Genomic DNA, 24,322 nt, shown 5'->3' with positions numbered 1-24,322 from the left:
TCTAATAATAAATATATTTTTTACATTTGTAATATTATTAGGCCAATCAAAGTACAAGAATACCATCCCTCATCCCAACTGTTATTGTCATGAAGCAAGGCAAAATTCGGTAAATAATGTATCTTGAGAACATGGTTAATGATTCATTCACACGGCTATTTAATGTGAAATACTACAAGATTTCATAGCGATCGTTTTGATATAAAAACAATGTTTTATATAGTTATTTTAAACATTAGCAATTATTTAAACTGATGATGAATGAAATTGCTAAATTTCTACAACCCTGCTTAGTCGGGTCCCATGAGAATACAGACAGCACAATAACGCATTGTATTTTGCACGCAACCAGTCGTGTCTTGTCCTCTGCCAGAGTAATGAGTGAAACAATTGGAAATTATAAAAATAGCGTGTCCCTTGTTTATTAAAAACCTATCCTGTCGCTTACTACAGTACGTGTCAACATAATCACGTATGCACGTGTGCACAGGCGAATGTTCACGTATGCACTACACGCATTGAGTTTTCGTCCCATTGTCATTGTGTTGTGGAACTGACGCACAGACGCGTTAGTAGAAGTGAAGACACACCCTGTCGTACGGCGATAGTAGAATTAGAGACACACCCTCTTGTAGCTATACCACTAATAAAGTTACTATAGCTACTGCAAAAGTAAAATACATACATATACTGGATTTGGATAACATATAAATAAAAAGTATTATACCAGCAATATCTGTTTCCCAAATAAATGAGTTGCAAAAAGTAAAATACATACATATATTTGATTTGGATAACATATAAATAAAAAGTATTATACCAGCAATATCTGTTTCCCAAATAAATTAGTTGTGGTTGATTTACATTTTACATGCATGCGTGTATGCGAGTGTTTTATACAAACACCTAAACATTATGAATAAATACAAAAAAGTGTATGGGAAACATCAAAAGATTTATCCTGTGTGGTCTGCGTTTTATGTTCTTTCGGGGGGACGAAGATTCCTTAATAAAATCTATGATGCTGCGATAAATTATCTTCTTCCATCAAGTCTCAGGAGACAGCTAAGCTCCTTCCATCCGGCGCTTGAGAGAGAGGGGGAGATCCTTTGGCGCCTGTAAGGGTAGGGCAGCTTTGGTATCCCGCTCGCCGACGGATAATTTAAATAAAAGATCAGGAGGTGGGAGCATTGGTTCGGGAAAAGCAGCAAAGATTTTAGAGATAACGAGGTTCCTGTCTGTCTCTGTCCTGAGCGTCTGCACAGCATATAAATCCTTCAAAGAGGTAGCCCAAATCAGTTACTGGGTTCAGGTTTACACAGCAGGTGTTCAAACTTTAACAGCTGAGGAGAACGCTCGCAGCGATGGCTGCATATCTGATGATACTGACATTGTTTGTCGTCTTCTTCATTAATTCAAGGTTAACAGGTAAGGATTTTACTGCTCTTGAAACCTTCCCGCTTATTTCGGTGTTTTTAAGCAGTTGGTGTCGAGTGTCTTCCTCCAATCAATATATGCCATTAATTATCATAACAATAACCTCAAATCTTATGTTTCGATCTAATTCTGGTTCATTCTTCATTCAGTACTCAATTTTTGCAGATTCTTTGTGTAACAGTGTTATTATGATAAAGTGACAAACTGTAAACTCATCAATGAAAATTGTAAACAATAATAAATAATTAAAGAAAAAAAATGTAGGGAGGGGTGAACAGAGTGAAATAGGGTCATTCACTATGTGATAATTTTTAATACCTCATTGCATAAAAATAAATTACATTTTCTTAACTGCTTCCTGAAATCTTCACAATATTAGATTTAGTCACATCATGCGATTGACATGTGCATCTCACTATGGAGTTCTTAATCTGTGAAGATATCTGAGGAAGAAAGGAATAGTGAGTTTACAGGAAGAAATAGTGGGTGAAATGGAAGTCCAGCACTTCCAATAGCCCTTGACTCTTTTCCTGGTTGCCTTTCTTTGATCTACATTTAGGTTAGGGCTATTTTTGGGCTTCTGTACTATTACCTTAACAATGGGGAGTCCCAAATGCTTGGGCATGATAGTAACTGTTAAAGACACACTTTTAATATATATATTTTTATATATGTATTTACATAATCTTTGTTTGTAACCAAAGCCACACCTATTTCCTGTTTTACCAAATAGCTAATAATAAATTGTTGTTTTCTTTCTACAGATGCCAAAGTAGACCTCATCATAAGTGACCCAGAGGTCAGGGTGGGAAGTGACCATTTGATCTTGTGCAAGGGTTAGGATGCTTTCTTTTTGTTTCTCTTATGGTAACAATGGTTCCCATTGTTTTTGTTATTTTGTTTTGTTTGTCTGTCGATACCTGTAACGTTACGCTTAAAGAAATTCATAGTGCATCAGAAGCAGAATATCATGAATATGAAATTAAGGGATCTGTGTGAGAATATTTTTGTGTGTTTGTGTACCTGTACAATACCTGTACTTCACATGTTTTCGCATGTATTTCTTTTCTGTAATCCATGAATCCTGTAGCTGGTAAAGACGCAGAAATACAATGGCAGAAGGATGGGGAAGACATTGATGAAGACCGTTATATAGTGGAGAGTATAGATGAAACCTCGAGTAAAGTGCTCTTAAAGAGCGTGACCCTGGATGACAGAGGAACTTACAAGTGCATTTGCAATTATGGCAATCATGAAGATGAAGCGGCAGTGAACATTTTTGTCTATGGCAAGTAGCTAAAATCTAAGACAAATGTATTGTTAAAGCAACAATGCAATTATATTCATTTACATTGTAATAGGCTCTCAGTGTTTTGTTTGCAATCTTTCAAGGCCCTTGAGTTGCTTCAAACTCTTATATATGTACAACTGATTCACGTTTGCCATTTCTCTTCTTTCCAGAAATGCCAAACTTTGGCAACACACAGAAATACCACGAATTCTTAGTGAACGAGACAGCACAAATTCCTTGCCTCGTCAGTGGAAAACCTGAGGTGGATATCAACTGGTATCGGAATCGTCTACGTATTATAAATGGTAGGAACCTTTCTCTGGGCTCTTTATGTGGTAAAGAGATGTCCATCTCTTCCTGACCTACTGTTGCTCGTAACTGAGCCACCAGATTCTCATCACATTGCGGGACATTTCTGCGTAGCCCCAGACAACATCTTAACAGTTCTTCTAAATTGATTAGCTCATTACTTAATGGTAAGAGTAAGAAATGATCGAGATGATATGCTCCACTCCTCTTCAAGAACATGCCACTGGCTTGCAATTTGCTTGTGCATTGTTTTCTTTTAGTGTCTTAATTAGAATGAATGAAGAACCAAGAGGGTGTGTTTAGTGTTGATGGTCTCCCTGTTCTGCAGGTCCTGGACATCAGTCTGTGCTACCAGATGGGACCCTGCAGATTGCAAACATACAAAGGGAGGATTCTGGAACCTACGTGTGCGAGGGCAGAATCAGGGGACGAAAGATACTGAGGACATTAGACATCTCCATCGTTGTGAATGGTGAGATGCGAGAACTTTTACAGATTTACAGATACAGATACAGACCGATGTAGAGATTCCTGTAGAACATATCCCTCAAGATACCAATAATCAGTTTAGGAGTTGTATGAAGATGCATATATGGAAATTCTTGCTCTTCTAATTTTGTCTTAAATATTTTGTCTTCTCTAGCACCAGCAACTGCGATGATTTCTATAAAGAAGGCAAGTGTTTTTGCGGGACCCAACACAAATGTCACAATCATCTGTTTGGTCACAGGGCTACCTGCTCCAATCATTACATGGTCAACGTAAGTACCTTAGCTGGGCAATTTGAGTCTCTTATTTGTCACTGGGTTTTCATGAATCAGGACTGTGAAATTCTGGTCGAGTCCATCTGTTTGAATTTCTTGACTCTAACACTCAACACCTTTATTAATTATGATTTAATTAATTGATTAATCAACTGATTATTTGAATTAGATGTAATCAATAAACTGTGCTACGAGTTTGAATCACTCACTCAAATGTTACTGTCACTTTGTAAATGGTATGGATGACCATAACATGTACAGAACATTTGAGCATTTATTTACTGTCTCAGTACAGCATCAATGTGGCATGATGTCGTGAAGTGCCTTTAAAGTTCTTTCTGTGTTCATCTATTGCTACCTGGTTGCCATACCAATTTGTTCATTGGTATTCAATTATGAAAGGTTTATATGTTTGTGTTATTTTGGTGCATACTTCTCATCACAGACCTCCCACCTCTGATTCCTCTCGCTACATTTACAACTCAGACAAGAGTGAGCTCATCATCCCAGCTGTGGTCAGAAATGATGCTGGGAAATATATCTGCACAGCTCAAAATAAAATTGGGGAGGACGGTGCCATATTCGAGCTGGATGTCTCAGGTGATTAAGCTGTTGAGTATTGATTTATTGGAAGTAGGTTAACTTCACAGGCATGATCTAATACTCCAACCCTCAACACCATCAGACGCATAAGGATCCCAGAGTGACCTTTAACTATTTTAATTATTGCATTTTTTAATTAGTGAGATGTAACCAATTTTGAATAAAATAAGTATGCCCTTTATGCTACTTTGTCAGTGATTTTCTGACAAGAACACTGCCTGTCTAGAACAGAAGAGGGCTCTCTTGTCTAAAGTTTACTACAACAATAAACAGTAATGTCATGGAGAATTTAATCCAATGTAAGCAACCACTTCCATTAAGAATCACCAAAAAAGGTTTTTTTTTTTTGGAAGCTTTTTTTAAGGCATTCATTTTTTAAGTAAATTAATGTTTGTTTATCATATTTAAGCATCTTCATTCACCATTAAAGATCATTTTTAGTGTTTGAAATTCATTTAAAATATCTACTCCTTCAACAAATACCCTTTCAACAGCCCTTTGCAGAAGCTTCTTTATAAAGTGCTATAATACAAAATGTTCCTTAAAAGAAAATATCTCTAACCCTTTCATTTCAAACCTCTCTAAATAAGATTTGTCTATAGGGATCATAAATCGCTCCCTGGCACCGCTTTTGTTACCTGCAGCATATTAACCATGGTTTGGGAATTGATGGTTTGCTGATTGTCCTCAGAAATCCCACTGGTGACTCTTAGCCAGAAGAAGATGGCAGTAGGTCTCGGAGGGTCCATTCTCATCTACTGCGATGCCACTGGACATCCTGTGCCCACCATCACTTGGAGGAGGAAGGGCAGCAGCAATGCCATGGTAGGAGACAAGATGATTTGTGATTTGAAATTGTGTCCAGCTTATGTTCCCATGTAGCCACTGTGTGAATGCAGACTGGTGCACTTTAATTCAGAATGGAGTGCTGCCACACAGGTTCTGAAGACTATATGCTATTGGGTTATATTACCGATGTTCCGACTGCTTTCAGTGAGACATATCGACTGGCTCAGCTCACCAATAAGAACCGGCTCTTTCGGCTTCCAAATGGTTTCCATTGACCTGCCATCTATTTCAAGCACGAGTGTCCACTCCTGTCTTTCACCAAGGTCCCTTAAATCACTGTCCAAATCTGGGTTTCTGTTTGAAGGTTTGGCCATTGCAGTGACAGTTGTGTTGCTGCTTGAAGCAGGTTTTTCTCGGCAGGTTGCCTTAAGCATTGCTTTAGGATGAGGTCATATTTGCTGAGCATGTTTGGGTCCAATTAGTATGTTTTTGTAGTAGCTTGTGCCTCCCATGGCTGTCTACAAACGAATACTGAAGACTCGCCCCTTCGGTCAGTCAATACTTCTGTCTGTAAGTCTGTAATGGCATCTTCCAAATGCTGTGAATGTAAATGTTCTCTTTCGACCTTGTTTTGTTTGTATGTGTGTGTGTGTGTGTGTGTGTGTGTGTGTGTGTGTGTGTGCAGCCCTCTGTTGGTCGGCAGAGGGTAGAGGGATCAAAGCTCATCATTGAGAAAGTGGCGCCCTCTGATGGTGGCGTGTATACCTGCGATGCCCACAGCAGTGCTGTCCACAGCACAGAGGACTTCAGCCTCATAAGTAAGACGGGCCCTCGTTGTCTTTGTAATCATTGATCTAATAACTAATATCTTAAAACTTAAATTCTTAGATGTTTTAACACGTATACATACAGATTACATACATACCGGATTGTACAGTTTTCATATTAAATCAATTATTTCATGGACATTCTATCAGTAATGACTCTTTAATAAGTAAATAAATAAATAATAATAATAATATTTAGTAATTGCTCATTTTTTATTAATAGCAAAGAGTAACAGGTTAATTTGTTAGGCTTTGAATATAATCGCTTTTTTTTATACAGTGTTACTTTTTAGAAATGCACAATAGCAATCACATTGTACACTAACATTATACAAGTACTGACAAACATCCCTGTTGGTCTCCATCTCCAGCGGCGCCTGAAGTGCCATCCTTGTTTAGGGTGTCACCTGGTCCCACATCGGCCCACATCACTCTGAACACCACCGTACTGGACGGAGGTTCTCCCCTCACTAATTACGTCCTGCAATGGAGGAAACAACCACAGGACAAGTGGGCCGAGACCAACGTTCCTCCATCCAGTAATGCAGCCCTCAGCTTGTGATGTTCAGAACCAGAATGATTTTTTTGAGAATATCTTTGATTCATGACAATGATAAAGAAAACAAGGCTTATAGAAGGAGAGATTTTGATGTATTATGTTTGAATATGTAGGTCCCCTGGTGGTAAAGGCGTTGGCTCCATACACCGAGTACTTTATACGTTTTGCTGCCCAAAACAACAAATTCCTTGGGGGCTTTTCAGCTGAACACAAGATTCGTACTCAGGCCAAACGTGAGTGCCACCGAAACTCCATCCCGTCTTCCTCTCAGTTCATCTCACCTGCTAACACTTGGCTTTAGGGTCAGGTGGAGTTACTTCACTCCAATAATATTTCACCATTTCAGAAGATGTTTTTTTGTTGAATCCACTGAAGTTATGTACTTATCATGCTTACCTGTGCCACTGCTCATGCCATCTGTTCATAATTTGCTTCTGCCATCCATCACCCTTGACCATGACTTCATCCACCTGCCGATGACCTTTCACCCTGAACTGTGACCTGCTTCTGATGATGTCTCTCGTTTATGCCACCATATCAGATGGTAAATCAATAGGCCTGTCAAGAATGCATTAAAAAGATCTAATTTACTGCATATTGAGTGGTTGTAAAATGTAATGCATGGTTTGTTTCTGATTGTAGTGCAGGTTTTATATTTTTTTAATAGAATATTTTTGCACATTACTTAAAATGTTGTGAGATGCAATGATTGTTAGGGGACCAATTATTCCTACATACAGTGTATTTCTTTATTTGGTGAGTATGTGTTCCCACTAAAGCCTTTTGCTTACGTGATTAGATTATTCATTATTCTCTCATTATTGTCTGTGCAGGAGAACCAGACCGCCCCATGTTGTCTAATGATGAGAAGGTGATAGAGGAAAATTCATTCTCCATCCCCTTTAAACAGCTGGATGACGGCGGGTCTCCCATCAAGCGTTATGTCGTGCGGTACAGAAAGGTCAGTCTGAAAGCCTTGCTTCTTCTGACCCCATCATTCTATTAGTGGTTCAGAATGTAGCCTATGGTTCAGAGCCAACAGTCTTCCCTGTCTAAACATATTTCTGCTTCTCAAGGAGGCTTACACTAACATTTTTGACTCATTCCTGTCTTTAAAAAATTTCATTCAGCTTTCAGACTTGCAGTATTAATTCCCTATTGGTTAGGTTGAGTAGTTAAAATAAAATGTGTTCTGTGTCTCACTTTGGCAGGACAAGGAGGGGGAGGACTGGAGAGAAAAAGAAATGGCTGCCAACTCCACCAAGGTTTACATTCCTCATCTCCAGTATGGCTCAGACTACCTGATCGAAGTCTTGGCTGTTAACACCAATGGCATATCCAGCCCTGCCAAGTTAAAATTTTCTGTGCCACAAGGTAACAGAAAACTGCCTCTTCCTTTCATTTAAGACATTTTGGCTTTTGTATACGAATGCTTCATCAGAAGAGTTATAGCTGAAGTAAAGTTGGTCCCTGGGGAATGAAAGATAGCCCAGCCCTGCAGCCTTTCATTTGAAAGGATTTCACCGATGTTTCATGGACCCGTCGGCCTTAGTCCTTAGTCTGTGGAACTCTTTATTGTCTGACCCTTGAATGGGCACAGAGCAAATGTTTACATTCACTTCTTTTTTCTCTTTATTGTCCTGCAGTTGAGACCAAAGGTGGCTTGGGCAAAGCTGGTGTGGTTGGCATCGTCATGGTGATTTTCCTGGTGCTGCTGCTGTCGGTGGATGCCTTCTGTTGCTATAAAAATCGATGTGGTCTGCTCAACTTCCTCAGCAGAAAAATGCTTGTCCACAAGATGTCTGTGTCTAAGAGTGTGGAGGAGGGTGTTATCAACAATGCTGCTGTGTGAGTAATATTTTTTTTCATTCTGATAGAATTAGCAGGGCATGTAGAGCATGCCTGCTATTTTGTGTCATGATAGACTAAAGTGATTTATGCTTGTTAATTAGGTCTGTTAAAAGTTTGCCACAGGTCTGTTGTACTACAAAGTGTCTTTGTATTTTATCATGAACTTATTACAAGTCTGAATATAAAATACATGCTTCTGTCCCTCCCAAACACAAAGGGCCTGTTAGTTTCCTTGGAAATGTAATATCATGCACTAATAAAATTCCACAGAAAAGTGGTTTTGAGGTAGGATTGTATCATGATGTGCAGGTGATCTGTAACTGTGTATGGGCCTTTTGTGGCCAAGTGTTGTCATGGTACGCTCCTGACTCTCTCGGGCTTGTTGGTGTTTGTGTATATGTTCGTACATGTGTACATGTGCTTACCTCTGTGCATGTTTCTTCGAGCGTGTGTGTTCACCTGTCTCTACGTTATCGTGTCTTATTATCGCCAGTGTGCATGTTGTCTACATTCTTTGTCGTTGCCCAAATTTGTCTCGTAAGTGTTTGTGAAGTACTGTTTTGCAGTTAATAAAAGCTATACGTTCATGAAACGCTCTCTGCTAGGCATTCTGTTTCCTCTCAATTGTTAGAGATATCAGTGTGTGTGTGTGTCCTTTGATTCAGAGACATGAATGGGCTAGAGAAACCACGCAGTAGCATCCCAAAACTACAGGCCCAAAATGGGCCAGCAAATGGTGTGAGGTCGGAGGTCACATGTGACAAAGCGCCCCTCACCAAATTTGAGTAGGTGTACTATTCAGAGGGGTGGATGCTGAACAGACATTGCGATCCACAAAAAATGGCAATCAGGCTGTCAAGATGGCACAGTCAGATTTGCATTAGTATATTTCTACCCGCCAGCAGCTTCCTCAGCCATTTTTTGATCCCCATCACTATTTTTACTATTTTGACAAAACTGATCATATCAAAACTGAAGTTGGACTCGAAACCAAAAATAAACTTGTTTTTTTTTTTTACTGTCTTCAGGAAACCACCAGCCAATGGTGAACCAACTGTGGAAGCATGAGAGAAAAGGTATTTGTCTTTGAAGTGACCAACGGAAAAAGGCTCCATGAACAAAATTATATCGTAGCTCAAAATGGAGCATGTGCAAATGGACTTGGGACAGGAACAGAGTCGCTAATGCTTGGATGATGGGTATAAGCTACACCCTGAAATACAGACAGTTTATATGGATGGGAAAGGTGCTGATATGCTGTCCAGCAAGTTGCTCAACATGGGAAAATTAGTTTGGTAATTTGGTAGATTAAAGAACGCAGCTGTTTTCACAGTACCTATTTAATAATAATGTTCAGTGTTAAAGCAACAAAGCAGACTACATAATGTAGCTTAATGCATTTGCATTTTTTATTTCCAGTATTCTTTGACATCAACACCCCCAGTGTTGATTTTTGTTTTATAGTGTTCATTTCTGTCAAGCTGGACTTAACTACGCACTGCAGGTGTTAAATCAGCACCAGGCATCTTGATGTATTTAAGCCAAGAATTACATTTTTTTACTGTGATGTGCTGTACATATTGCACCTACCTTTTAAGCACAGTGATTGGACATGTGAATGTCAGCATAATGTGGAAACTAATCCTTATGGGAGCCTATTATTTTAGACAATGTGCAAACAATTCTTTATTACTGCTAATTTATTGTGCATTAAATGTATCAATATGATTTTATTAGTAAAACCATCTTGATTTTTTATTGCATTTTTTATATATATTATACTGCAGTTATGAAAATTTGTATCCCTTTAATTAGACTTTTTTAACTGATAAAATTGTTTCTAGCAAACTTACAAATTCATGTGTACAAATGAATGTACAAACATGTATAATTAATGTCTCAGACACTGTATTCAGGCACTGTATATTTCTGTACATGCATATTTTCTTCTTTTTTACATACTGTAATATATGTTTGAAAAAACATTGCAAAATCTGTGTGAAATTTCTGTCACTTTTTCTAGAAGATAGCAAAGACTGCTGCTTTTGTCACCCAGGCACAAACTAAAGGAGTGACATGCATGTGATACCTAAAGTAATAATAATAATGGTAATCATTTGATGATTATTATACGGTCATTGGAAAGGTCAGCACATCCTATGTTTTATGTTGTTTTCATCATGCATCATTTTATGACTGGTCTGGACACTACAGGTCCTGATAACATGCCTTTAGGTAAAAGCAGTAAGAGCCTAACTTTGCCGGTGAGTTTTGTAGAGCTGCAGGGCGTTGGCGTGACTGCACGCGGGCAGAACTCTGTGCATTTGGCACCTTTCAACAATCTCTCCTTATGTTCAATAACGTTTTCAGGAAAGAAAAAAGTCTCTGTGGGGCCTTTCATATCCAGCTCTAAAACATCTGTTGGGAGTAACCGTTGAAATGACAGTTAAACCACTGTTATCCCAACTTCCCCTCAAAGAAGTATCAGTTAAACAGTGTTGCTGAGCCCAGTGCTTGTGGGCTACCAGATGATTTCACAGTTTTGCTCTGACTTAATGCGTTAGAAAGTTGGACAGTTAGGCTGTGGATCTGTTAGACCACTTTCACTTCAGGAAAAGGCATGTTTAACTTGCAGGCTCTCAGTCCTGCAGTGTTAATCAGTGATATATCCAAACTTTATATTCAAGCCACTGACCTCTTTATCACACAAAATAGGTTCACTGCTACAATAAGAGTAAGAGCAATGTCCATATAATTCAGAAAAACAACAATCAGAAAGGCAGAAATAAAGTACCCATATACACAGAAGTCACTGGTGCTACACATTCATCTCCTGCTTTATTTTTGGGGTTTATTTATATAAGCTTTCATAAGCCTTTCATGCCATTTCTTGATTTTAACTCACACTGTTACAGAGCTACTGTGTTTCAGCCAAACAGGAAAACTGTCCACTGTTCCCAGGACTGACTGTTAGGATCTGTTACATGCTGTTATCCCAACCTGGTAGAGGCATATCAGTTTCATTCATTCTAAACCAGGAGCAATTTTTTTTCTGGTGGGTTGGCACTATTCTCGCAACTCAGAATCTTTATTACAATAAAAGCACATGTGAAGTACATGACAGTACTGTGGATTCAGCAGAGCTAGACTGAACACCCAACAATAGAAATAGACACCATATATGGCATCAGGCCTAGGGTAACCTTGGCCAGGCACAATGTGACATCAACCTCATGGATGACTGTATGATGGCAGACAGAGAGCTGCTCGCTCAAAAGAGTTTTTTAAGATGTTTATTTCTCTCTACACTGAACGCGAAACAAAGCTGGGTCAAACAATGACTGACAAAAACACGAATGCACACTTAAATACATTGACAACATAACAATATACAAGGGACAAAATGAGGGGTGAAACTAGTGGAAACTATACCGACGGAAACACTTTTGCACACACACACACACACACACACACACACACACACACAGAGGAGCCTGAGGGCAGAGTCAAGGGCAGACATGACAGTCATGAGGTTTGGATTTTACAAGGACAGAGAAACAGGACCATTGTAGCATTCTGGGAAAGTATCTTGTATTTGAAGTTTACATTTCCTCTTTTTATTTATTTTTAAAGATAAATTTTCTCTTTTTAGTTATTTTACTTTCCTTTAATCTATTGACATTTACATTTACTTTAAAAACAAAGATATATTTAAGACACATAATGAAGCTGAACAAATTAAATTACACAGTAAAATGGATTGTGGATGCAAGAATTTAATAACAATAAAAACAGTACAGTTTAATCCGGCAATTAAAAAAATTAATATATTGTCTTCATTGAAATAATAGACTTTAGAACTAACTAAAGATGGAAAAAATGTTTTCATGAAGTGAATGAAAGTTATTTTTGAGTGTTCATTTGCTGCCTTTTTTTTTTTTTTGCTTTATCAGGTTTTCAAAACATCATGAATATTCATGAGTTGGCTGCATCCACCATCCTTACTTGTTTCCTGTTTCAGTTCACTCTTTAAGAAACTGGATATGCAGGAGAACCCCTGGATATGCAGGAGAACTCTGAGGAGCGTTTCATTAAGCTGTTCATATGGAAAGGAAAAAACCCAGAAGGAGCACAAATATTATTCACTTGTGTAGATGAACAATAAGTTTTCTGGCATATGTTGATCAGATAATAGAACGGTTAAGCATGCAGCAGTGGGTACTTACTACATTTAGTAATTTGCCTCCACTCTGATGACACTTCCAGGTGGGAATGTTTGCAGGTGTTGACGTAGCCTTCCAGGGCTGTGCAGTAGGCCTCGCGGCTCCCGTGCCTGAGACAGGCATAAAACAGGCAGTCGGACAGAAACTGCGCCGTTTCGAAAGTGTCACGGCACTGAGCGAAAGGTCCTGCTCCGTCTTCCAACACACCGCAGTATGTCGGCCCGCGATAGAGGAGCTTCTCCTCCTCGGAGCAGGGGGGGAAATGCCAGCAGCTGTGGTCACCATCGGCAACGCTCCAGGACGCCGCCCACTCGGTCACGTCTGATGGGCGGTCACCCGCCGGCGTGACCAAGTCGTCGTCGCTGTTGTCGTTATAAGTGCCGCACAGGCCCACCAGGTTTCTGTAGTAGCTGCTGGACACTGTCACCTGGAAGTACTGGCCCCAGTTGAAGATGACCTCCAAGCCAAAGTCTGTCCTCAGGGTTCCCAGTTTGCCTGACTGAGTAATGGTAACACCACCAGAGTCCAGATTCACAGGGAGGACTGAGTCTTTACCATCAATCTGGCCAGAGCAGGAGACAGAAACTAGAATTAGGCATATTGCACAAACTGCTATCTGTATAATGTATATATTATATACTGTAAATATGCATATAATAATTATAGATATCGACAGGACCACCTGGCTGCCAGTCTCTATGACCCCTTGACCTGAATACTAACTCAGAACACCTGTGTCTCATCAGCCACACCCCTGAGCCTTCTTATACTCCTGACTGTTTCAGTCTAGTCGTAAAGTATTGTTGACTATGTCTATTACCGAGCGTTTCCTTCTGATTGTCTTCCTGTGCACCAATCTCTGCTATATTATTAATATTTATATATATTAATAATTACTTATAATAATATAAGTGCCTTAGGCAGTCTCTGGTATGTTAACGCTCCTAATAAAGGAGTGTTTGTATTTGTAACGCTGGGTGCAGGCGGACGGATGAGGCACTAAGTCCAGCTCAAACACAGCAACGTTACTTTAATGGTGAATACACAAATAGCGCAGATAGTGCACATCGAACATTTATACACTCGCGTGTGTGACTCAGACAACGATGAGCACAAGACACTGCACGAACGCACATTAAATAGACAAACCACATAAACCCCGAGTGATGACGAGACGAGCCACAGGTGAGACGGATGAACACACACACATACAACCACACCCACGGAGCTACATACGACATAACCAGACGTAGACAATATGAACACACACCGCAAGGGGAGGGGTCCGGGGCTGTAGTGTGACAGTATTCCTAATAAACGACTATGTTAATGTTCCCTAATAAAGGAGTATGTTAATGCTCCATAATAAAGGAGTATGTTAGTATTCCTAATAAAGGAGTATGTTAATGCTCCCTAATAAAGGAGTATGTTAGTATTCCTAATAAACTGCCAGCAATCATCCAAGAAAAAATTACAGGTTTACTCACCTTCACTTTGTTATGCTCACCAAAGTTAATGGTGATCTCGTGACCTGGGATCTTGATGTTGGCTGACCTAATGTAAGATCCACGTCCTCCCTTGGCGAGTTCATTCTTATTAACGATACTGAAGTTGGTGAGGCTTTTGTCTTCACCCCACGTTTTTACCAAAGTATAGGAGCAGATGCCCTGAAAAGAAAACAGTCTTCCATCGAATGTCTCATGGTGGGGATCACCAATGGCTCTGCATGAGGCCTTGGCTTTGGCAACACACACTGCCTTGTTGTCTTTCTGCACACACTCCTCTTTCTCACGACATCTTTTCTTCCGGCAAGGGTCTGGAACAAGGTAGAACATTGTTGTATTTGATTTGGATATTGATACATAAGTCACGTGAATAAGGAGTGTAGTTTGATAAAGAGACAACAGAGTTACCATGCACACATGCAGAAATGCCCTCCTTCTGGATGCAGACCTGATCTTCATTGCATTGCAAGGGCTGGCATACGAACTGTCCAGTCTTGCACGAGCACGTCTCTATACAGTCTCCCATCACTACCGACTCACCCGACTGCTCAAAAATCATAATCATCATAGTTAAACCTTTTTTTTAATACTGCCAAAAGCCAAGTCACCAGAGGAGCCATCAGAGGAGATATCGCTACTCAGACTGCCAAGAGATATTACGATAGAAACTGGAAGACCATTCACCTTATAATATCTGCCATCCACCAGACAACCACAGTCTTCTAGAGGTTTACAGTCACCCCCATCAAACACAAAGCCCTCATCACACTCACAACCCTCGAGGCATGCTGGACAACCGTGTGAGTCAGAAAGGCTGGCACAAGAATAAGAACACATGTCTGCACATACCTCATAGTGACTCCTAGCAGGACACCTCATTGCTATAGATTATATAGAGAAAGATTATGTGTTTAACACACACATATATATATATATGTATCTATCTTAAACTATATTAAAACATATATAAGATATATGCAGTATACGATATGTGATAGCATAAGATATATATGTGATATGTATGAATATAGAAGACATAAGTAGATATACATCACATGCAAATGCATACACTTCTACCCTTAGAAAGTAACATACAGCTACTTACAACAAAAAGTTACATTCCTCCAGGTGCTAATGGAAAGACCAGCCTGCTGACATTGAGCCACATAGTTCTGGATGAGGCGGCAAGGACGTGTTGCATCTTCTGGCTGTGAAGCAGAATCTGTTGTGCAGGCATCGTAAAATGTTGTGGGAGACACTTTGGGATGGCAGTTAGAGAATGGGCCCTTGTCCTGTATTAGGACCTTGCAAGCATTCTCTGTTTTTATTTGATGTTCCTTGTCAGGCATTGTGCATTTGGAGCCACATCCTGTTTGACAGACCTGCTCTGGAAGGGTCCATCCCTCCACGAACATCTCAGCAGAAGGAGCGTGCGTACCGTCGGGCAACAGGAAGTCATCTGCCTTGTTGCCATCATAATTACCACAGAGACCTTGGACTCCTTTTTTATAAGTGGATGGGACTTCAAATGTGGCCATGGACACTGTGTCATATGTGACCCAAAGCCCAAAGCTGGTTTCCAAAGTGATGAAAGCACCTCTCTGATAGGCCTTCACTAGTCCTGCCTCAAGTGTCAGAGGGAGAACTGATTTGACATTGTTCACCTGCCAAGAAAGAAACGGAGCAGGCTTAAGATTTGAATTTTTGGTGTGGCTTTTTGGACAAATGTACATTAAAATGCAAACATTACCCTTATTTCCCACAAGACACGAGGAAGCAGTGAAATGTGGTATCCAGCAACTTCTATATCGATTCTCCTTGTGACCACAGCTTCTTTAGCTGAAGACAGTTGCTGTACTGTCACACTGAAAGGCACATTCCTCTTGTCTTCTGGTAGGACTTCTACCATTCTGCACACACAGTCCCCTGGAACGGTGAAGTGGTTTCCATCAAAGGAGTGATAAATCCCAGAGCCAGACACTGAGCAAGTTCCTTTTTCGTCAGGGAAACAGGCCTGTATTCCACCACGGACATCACATTTGTCATTCGGACCACAGGAGAAGTTGTCTACACACTTGACCTTTCCCTGCTCTCCACAGATGCACCTGTGGTTGCACTGGTCTTTGGGGTAGAAGACCTGACCCAGATGGTAGTACTGGCCTTCATGCATGCATCCACACTGCTCCATGGGCACGCACTCGCCACAGCTCAGGACGAAGCCGTCGTTGCACACGCAGCCTTCCATGCAATGGATGTCCTGGCAGGCATTGAGGTGGCCGCAGGTCTGTGGACAGGCAGTGGCACAAACGTTGTAGTGGCCATTAGCTTTGCAGGAGGAAGCTGTGGGGAGATATTGTGAAGGAGCACTGGTCAGCTAACACATCACCATTTGCAAGTGGATTCAGCAGTGATGGTGTGTAAAAGCAGACATCAATTTAAACAAGAGTAGGGTAGGTACCTGCCATATTAACAGAATGTACAGTTAGGGGACAGTTGAGTATAAATAGTATTCTCAAGCTGAGAAATGAGCACTTACGGCAGAAACTATCATTTCTCCATTTCTCCACAATGGTGAATGCGGTTTGGCACGCAGCTGTGTAGGCTGTAAGGATATTGCAGAGGGCTGTAGAATGCCCAGCATACATACACATGTCATACAGGCAGTCTTCATAGAACTGTGCGGAGCTGACCTTCCCATGGCATCCTTTAAATGGACCATTTTTGTCAGTAATGACACTACAGGCCTTTGTAAAAACATCCTTGTTCCGCTCAGCGGGGTCACATTTGGGACACGTCATGTCCTGGCACGCTTCTGAGCAACCTGGGTCACTCCTGGCTTTCCAGCTGGTTCCGAACACAGACGGATTAGTTGTCATAAGTTTGTTGGGCATGAACATGTCGTCGCTTGGGTTGCCGTTCCAATTTCCACAGAGCCCTCCTACCATGTTACCATAGGTACTAGGGAGGGTAATTGACACGTAGTTTTCCCAGTTAAATTTCACAGTCATGCCAAAGTCTGTTCGAACCAATCCGAAGTAGCCACTGCGGAAAACAGAGAGGCCACCGTCCACCTTCTCAAATGGCAAATTTACAAACAGGTTGTTGACCTTTAACAAAAAAGTTTTTGATAATGTTATTTTCTGTTTGGCAAACAATATTTGGCAGGTAAACTGATACTTAGTTAAAACTGATAATTAGCATTTTTCATTGTATCCCTGAATTTGCCCTATTTTGCCAATGGCCAATTTCCACCTGAGGTAAATCTTCCCCTATTCATCAGGTGCCAACCAGGGAGGGCAACAGCTGTCATGTCCTTCCTCTGGGACATATTTACCCAAACACCACGTTTTCTAGTCGCAGCTCATGCAATGGCAGCGTTTCTCTTACTGACAGGGAGAGAAATCATACCACCCCTCCTCCCCTCCTTCCTCACTCCTCCCCTCTTCCTCACTCCCCCCCCCTTCCTGAGAACACAACCAATGTGGGTGATGCTCAGGATCCTGGCCATGGCATAATGAGGCATCAAGTTCATGAACTCTGCATCTGTTGTGCCAATGATGGTTCATTTGGCTATACGGTTAGAAAGGTCACTTACCATTACTTTGCCATAACTGTCTTTACTCATGATAATTGTGTATCCAAAGACTTTTATCTCTACAGTCTTGGTGTAAGACACAGCCCTGTTCATGCCCCTGTTCTCATTCTTGACAAGGACCTCAAAGTTCACCAGCGATGAGTCAGATGGGTTGATCAGTTTAGAGAGGTAATAGGTGCAGGTACCCTGGAAGTCAAAAGCCTTGCCATCAAAGGTTTGATAGTGAGGATCCCCAGAACCCTGGCAGGTCCCGTAGGACAGTGGGTAGCAATCTCTCACACCGTTGCACGTGTCACACACTTCAGACGCGTTGCACTTTGTGGCAGTACACGTCACCCGTCCACTCTCTGGACTGCAGGAGCATTTTTTGGTGCACGCCTTGTCTGCCCAGAACATGCTGTCAGGGGTGTAATAACGGCCCTCATAGACACAGCCACACTGATTCACTGGCACGCATTTGTCTCCACTGAGCACAAAGCCGTAATTACACTGGCAGCTCTCTGTGCAAGGCTGTTTGCAGTTGGATGGTGCGTCCCGATCTGCGCAAGAGGCAGCACAGGCCGTTCCACAGATCTCATAATGGCTGTTTTCCGGGCATTGCATTGCTGTTAGGATGGTTGAGGCACAAATGATTGCGTGATTACACAAACTTTATTTTAGGAGAGAGTAAACGGTGTTAGCACAGTAATGCGTTAGCTATGTCTTCACAAATGTAAAACATGTAGAACCACACATTAGACTAACAGGAAAAAACTTGGAGAGACACTTACGGCAGTCAGCCAACACCCTCCAGTTTGAGTCAATCTTAACTCCAGCTGCTGCACAAGCTTCAGCATAACTTCGCATGTTATCACAGAGGAAGGTTCTGATGCCTTTATTGATGCACACGTCATATACACAGTTATCAGCATAGATGCCAGGCTCCATCACCTTATGGCAGGCAGCAAAAGGTCCACTTGCTTTTACCATGAGACCACAGTGCTCATCTTCCGTGTATTTCTCTTGAAGTTCAGCAGGGCAGCTGAGGCATTTTCCCTCACATTCATCATGACAGAACAAGTCATTGTCTAGAACTTTCCAGATCTTGGCGAACTCCAGGACAGTGGAGAGTTGTGCTCCCGTGTGATCTGAATATTCATCTCTCCAGTCACCATTGTAATTTCCACATAGCCCACCTAATGCGCCAGAATAGGTGCTGGGTACTGTAATGTAGAGCACCGTGTTCCAGTCATACTTCACCTCTAGACCAAAGTCTGTCATTATTAACATGTTCCTCCCCCTTTGCACAATCTGTATTTTTCCTTCAGCTATTGTTATCGGCAAGTGAGTGATTTCACCATCCACCTGAATTAACAAACATTAAGCACACACACAAACACACACACACACACACACACATCCACAGTCAATGCAATACTAAACAATATTAAAATATATATATATATTTTAAGTGTCAAGGTAAAGGAAGAACATTCATTGCTACCCAGTGCCCTTACCTCAACAACACCCCTTTGTTGACTGGCAGCCACGGAATAACCATACACAGTGATGGACACCATCTTTACATAGGACACCTTATTGCTCCCTCTGCGATTATTCTTGGTCAGAATGTTGAAGGGGACGAGGCCGTGCTCCGTTTTTGTTGTGGTGGACAAGATGTAGGTGCACGTGCCCTGGAAATCGAAATGCTTCCCATCAAATGTTTTGTAATGGGGGTCTCCAACAGCCCAGCAGGTGGCAGAGGTAGTGGCCACACACGCACCCTTCCTACATTCCTCTCCCTCACGACACCTGATACTTGAGCACGGATCGGGTGGAGGTCTGGTATGTGCAGGAACTAAAATTACAGTGCAGAATGTTTTTACTCTTACTTTAAAACATTTGCTTTCTGACAACGTCTACAAATAATAAAATATAATTGATGAATATTTAAAGACTTTATTAAGATGGCATCCTACCAGCATTGCACACTGCTGTTGTGCCATAGCCATGCCTCAGTTTCCCACCATAAACATACACAGCCTGCAGTGAATCCCCCGATATAGTTATAGGGCCTTTGACGCTTCCAATAGGTTTAATAGTCCACGTGTACTTCTTGTTTGCAGGAAAAACATTCAACTTCAGCAAGTCAAAAAGAGATTTACTGGATTCTGCCTCTGAGACAATGACTGCAAAATTCTGGTAATCATCTTGTGAATAAACGGACCATGATTTTGCCATCGCTGATGTGGGAATTATATTAGTCAAAAATACATGAAAGGGGACATTGCTACTAGTATACATAACCATGACCCTTTTGTTACTTCGGATAATAGTAGGCATTTGAATGGTAACATCCAGGAGCTCTCCAGCATGAAGTTCCTTGTGCTGGGTACCAAGCCCATGAAAGATGGTCACGTTAGTTTCATCTTCAACTGCAAGCATATGGGCAGTATCCTTCCCAATGATCAGGTGCATGGCTGGGACCAGGTACTCATCCGAGAGTGACTCTATCGGCACTAGCTGCTCGTAGACATGCTCGCAGGTATCATCGATGCTCAGGCACTGGTGCCCTGAGAGTACGGCCAAGGGAACCCTGGACTCGAGCCTGGTCCCCGAGAAGGTCTCCTCACTCCGAAGCAGATAGACTTCATAGGGAGACAATCTCACCGTTGTTTTGACACCTTGTTTTAGCTGCTTCTTGTTTGTAAGCGTCACATCTGAATATGGCAGGATGTCTATTGCGTTGGCTTCCTTGCCATTGATGATGGCCACAATCTTTTGCATGGGGCCACCATCTGGGGTGAAGACTATGTGACTTTTGCCAAGCTGGCTTGTGGGAAATATCACACTGCTGTCTCCACTGAATGGTTTGAAGTTGGAGGACACCACCGTGATGTCTGCATCAGATGTAACCAGCACAGTTTTGGTTGAAGTTCCATCTTCACTGATCTCAGAATTTTCTGGGATGGTGATCCATTTTGTAGCTCGTTTCTCTATTCTCAGTGATTCTTTGTATTGGAGACCTTTGACCTCAACTGAGACAGTGGCTACAGAATCCTGGGCTGTGATAGCAAGTGTGAGTTTAGATTGACCATCATTAAGTCCATGATTAGGCATGAAAGCAGTGATGAATTCACGGCCTACAGGGCATCCAACGACTGGTGGAGGACAAAAAAATAAAGGTAGAGCTAGCAACTTATCCTCAAAATGCAAATGAGCAAATATTTTGTTCAAAATAATTATACAAGTGACTGAATTGAATCAACCTTAACAGCTGTAATCACAGTTAACTGATTAAATTATTTAAAACATCTTAATCATAATTCTTTACAGTACATTTATCAGGCTGGTGTTTGAAAATTGTAAGGCACACCAGAGAAACAAAAGATACTTTATGACTATTGACAGCAGAGAAGCTTGAATGTAGAATGCTGTGCTAAATCACTTTGATTAGCAAAATATAGATGGATGGATAGATACAGGCTGGTTTGAACAAATTCATTGAGACTTTTCAGTGATTTTTAATTTGCCGAAAAAAATGTTAATAATTTTTTTCTTAAGCATACTTTTCTAGTAAGAAAAAAGACAACACTTTAAAATGACTGGAGCACTGCTGCATTAAAAATAGAAAACACCATCCAGCATACCATAGTGCAAATATTCATTTAGGATGCAACATCATTTTTTAATAAAGCATAAATGTCAATTATTAACTGTTTAAGTAATATTACTTAGCAAATGCAACATTAGGAGTAATAATTTATTATCATTTAAGGTTAATGTTTTATGTCCCATTCTAAAATGTTGTTTTTTTTTTTTTTAAGTACAAGATTTTCAGCTTACCAGCTACAATCAGAATGGCAAAGCAGAACAGAAAAGACAGAGTCCCCATGTCTGCAAAATAGACAAAAAAATGGAAGATAATTTCTTTCATCTAAAAATGAGCAGCCCATGATGTTTAATATGATAATAATGCTATTTTTGGGCTGTATTTGACAGAATAGTGATTTCAAAGAGGCCATGAGGTAGCATACATACCTGGAACCTAGAATGTGTAATACCTCTCATATATAAGTAGAAGCTTAAATAGTCTTCCAGATGAGACTGTTATCATTATGTTTACTTTTAGTATCTGTCAGAAACAGGATCTGATGAAAGTCGTATCCCTATTTGTAGTAACACAGCTGGGGGGATGCAGAGCTGGCAGTGAAAAACATTTTTAGATCAGCAATAAAGTAAATAGACCTCATGGAGATTCTGCAGAAGTGAAATGTTTTAACTCCAATACCTTCCAAAACACCAAATATTGACATGGAAAGGATTTAGATTGCTTGGGGATTGTTGAACCAGATTAAAGATGATGACCCACAAACATTTACCAGTCCCTCCCTTTACCATCAGAGCCAAATTTACTGGAGATCTTCTCTGAAATCCACCAAATGGTTTGCTCATTCCCGTTAGTTCATGTACACTCAGCCACGGGTAATTGTCCTCTTTCCTATGATACTGAATTCGGGGTTCAGTGTGTTTTTTGGGTAACACAGTTTAATTGTGGCTGCCCTGTATACTGTGGGTGCATGTTCTCTTAAAAAAGACATGGTCAGGTTTATTTATATAGTTTTTTTCCCCAGGTAATTTATATAGAACTTGTCACATGCTCTGTACATATGCACTCAACTGTCTGCCAGCAAATGTTTAGGCAAACAATATTCAGTCATATGTAATATGTTATATATGGTTTGCATGTCCTGACATTGTGATGTGAAATGCAGCAAGCACAGCACCACGCACGATATCCTCTCCAGTACTGTTAACTCACTGCTGACTGTGGCTGTCAGGAGGTCCTGGGGCCAGAACTCTGTGAAATTGGCATTTTTATTTCACCATCTTGTCTGCTCATCATAGCTGCTCAAGCAAAACCCCCTTCAACTTCAAATATTCAGTCAGTTTCAGTTATATACAATACCAGATGACATTCACATTGCAAAACACTGTAACCATGCAATCATCTGTAAGACAAAACAATGATCATTATGCTCATATCTATAAGAACCATTCACAACCATAATTTGGAACAGCATTTGGAGTAAAGGCAACATGTATTAAGGCTTTATTTAGTTTATTGTTATATCAAGTTACATTTACAAATAACCTTAGCTTATCATGCTTCATACCCTAGACCTATGAATTTTAACTTTCTAAATAATGTATATTATAACATTATTTATCAATGCGTATTAAATGCATATTAAAGCCAATCTACAGCACTGTGTGTAATGCAGAAGCTCGGAGTTAGTATGACAAGCACCTCTGAATAACATGACGGTGATTAACAATGACGTGTTTGGTGTTCATACATGACTTGTTTAGTTTTGCACTAAAGCTGTGAAGGGAATGTTGCAAACAAGTACGGTAAACTGATGCTCCCGCACATTAACCCCAAACATGCTGATCAACTTTATGGTGTCACTTTCATTTCTGGCTGCCTTTTCCTATATATAACTGTAAATGCAGGTAAGTGATATAAAGATTCAGATGTCTTCTATCCTATACACACATAAAGCTCAAACACACATACAGACATAAAGCTTAATTTCAAAGACTTACTGTTATATATTGACACAAGGGCTTTTCAAACATACATGCTGTGTCTGTTTTTTTTTTGTTCTACGAGCCAAGCCCAGCTGCACTCAGTGTGTGTGTGTGTGTGTGTGTGTGTGTGGAGTGTGTGTGTGTATGTGTAGTGGGTATGCTCTAAGAGCCAAACCCAGCTGTGTGTGTGCTGGTTACACATGCTGCCCATTTTGCTTTGGCTTCACTTTTGGCCTCAGAATTTATCATCAGTCAACTTGGAACTAGGTTGAGTGAAGGATCAGCTGACAACTGTAAAGTTATTCCCTTCAGCAGTAATGCAGAAGTTAGATATCTGGTTCATAATACAGTTCTACATATTAAATAAACCATTTTTAAAAGTACCAAAAAAAACGAAAAAACATTACAAAAATGTACTATGGCATTAAATTGATATTTAAAAAGTAGAGCTGATCATTTATAGTGAATTAAGAGGGCTATATGAGCATGACACTACCCTGTCTGTCCAGTGGGTAAGGAGTGTGCGTGTTCTTTAAGTCAGGTTTAAGTGGGGAAAGTGTAGATGGACAAGACTATTTAGTCCTCACAGGGATGAATGACTCCTCAGTTATGCAATCAGCTTGTCATCACTTGACAGAATGATAGAGTCATCTATGACATCTCAGCTTCCTGTGACATATCCAAATAATGAGCATCACGAGAACAAGTCCAAACAAAATCATTAATGCCACAGGGGTCCTGCTCCGGTTAGTGCAGGCAGCCTGACAGCACTCTGTAAAACAAGACAAACCAGTCAAAATTATTTAGTAAAAGGCAGAAAAATGTGGAAGTTATTTTTACCAATCATCTTGCTTGAATATGTTCTCATGGTTTATAGTAAATAGTCTGAGCGTGTCATGAGCATCTTCAAATGTTTTTTAACACACGTCACATGCCTTAGGCAATGTTAAGAGATTTCAATGTCAGCTGACTGAGGACTCAAATAGTCATCTTTA

At 40.5% G+C, this 24,322-nt stretch overlaps 2 protein-coding genes across 7 annotated transcripts; one reads left to right on the top strand and one right to left on the bottom strand.

The window, feature by feature from the left end:
* The first annotated feature begins 1,095 nt into the window (after positions 1-1,095).
* Positions 1,096-10,423, top strand: ncam3 (neural cell adhesion molecule 3). Of its 2 annotated transcripts, XM_077013121.1 has the most exons (16): positions 1,096-1,428; positions 2,202-2,273; positions 2,528-2,725; positions 2,899-3,033; positions 3,366-3,509; positions 3,681-3,798; positions 4,247-4,401; positions 5,096-5,229; positions 5,879-6,011; positions 6,392-6,559; positions 6,693-6,812; positions 7,413-7,540; positions 7,791-7,953; positions 8,226-8,427; positions 9,096-9,215; positions 9,459-10,423. In XM_077013121.1, the coding sequence occupies exons 1-16, from the start codon at positions 1,365-1,367 to the stop codon at positions 9,496-9,498; spliced, it is 2,094 nt and encodes a 697-aa protein (XP_076869236.1). In that variant the 5' UTR covers positions 1,096-1,364; the 3' UTR covers positions 9,499-10,423. The 2 variants fall into 2 exon arrangements, with proteins under 2 accessions (XP_076869236.1, XP_076869237.1); XM_077013122.1 differs by lacking the exon at positions 9,096-9,215 and having other exon boundaries at positions 1,097-1,428.
* Positions 10,424-11,707: 1,284 nt separating this feature from the next.
* LOC143519543 (IgGFc-binding protein) lies at positions 11,708-23,976 on the bottom strand. Of its 5 annotated transcripts, XM_077013118.1 has the most exons (15): positions 22,555-23,976; positions 21,774-21,935; positions 21,579-21,629; positions 19,712-20,893; positions 19,250-19,590; positions 18,524-19,097; positions 17,754-18,358; positions 16,695-17,265; positions 15,909-16,498; positions 15,264-15,822; positions 14,843-15,039; positions 14,567-14,702; positions 14,141-14,469; positions 12,657-13,215; positions 11,708-12,526 (listed from the first exon to the last, which is right to left on the bottom strand). In XM_077013118.1, the coding sequence occupies exons 3-15, from the start codon at positions 21,625-21,627 to the stop codon at positions 12,522-12,524; spliced, it is 5,697 nt and encodes a 1,898-aa protein (XP_076869233.1). In that variant the 5' UTR covers positions 21,628-21,629; positions 21,774-21,935; positions 22,555-23,976; the 3' UTR covers positions 11,708-12,521. The 5 variants fall into 5 exon arrangements, with proteins under 5 accessions (XP_076869233.1, XP_076869232.1, XP_076869231.1 ...); XM_077013117.1 differs by having other exon boundaries at positions 21,774-23,976; XM_077013116.1 differs by lacking the exons at positions 21,774-21,935; positions 22,555-23,976 and having other exon boundaries at positions 21,579-21,767.
* Between the last annotated feature and the right edge of the window lie 346 nt (positions 23,977-24,322).

Source organism: Brachyhypopomus gauderio, chromosome 7 (genome assembly GCF_052324685.1).
Source record: "Brachyhypopomus gauderio isolate BG-103 chromosome 7, BGAUD_0.2, whole genome shotgun sequence".
Lineage (NCBI taxonomy): Eukaryota > Metazoa > Chordata > Actinopteri > Gymnotiformes > Hypopomidae > Brachyhypopomus > Brachyhypopomus gauderio.
The sequence above is the reverse complement of the archived record's forward strand: the minus strand, read 5'-3'. Positions and strand labels throughout refer to the sequence as shown.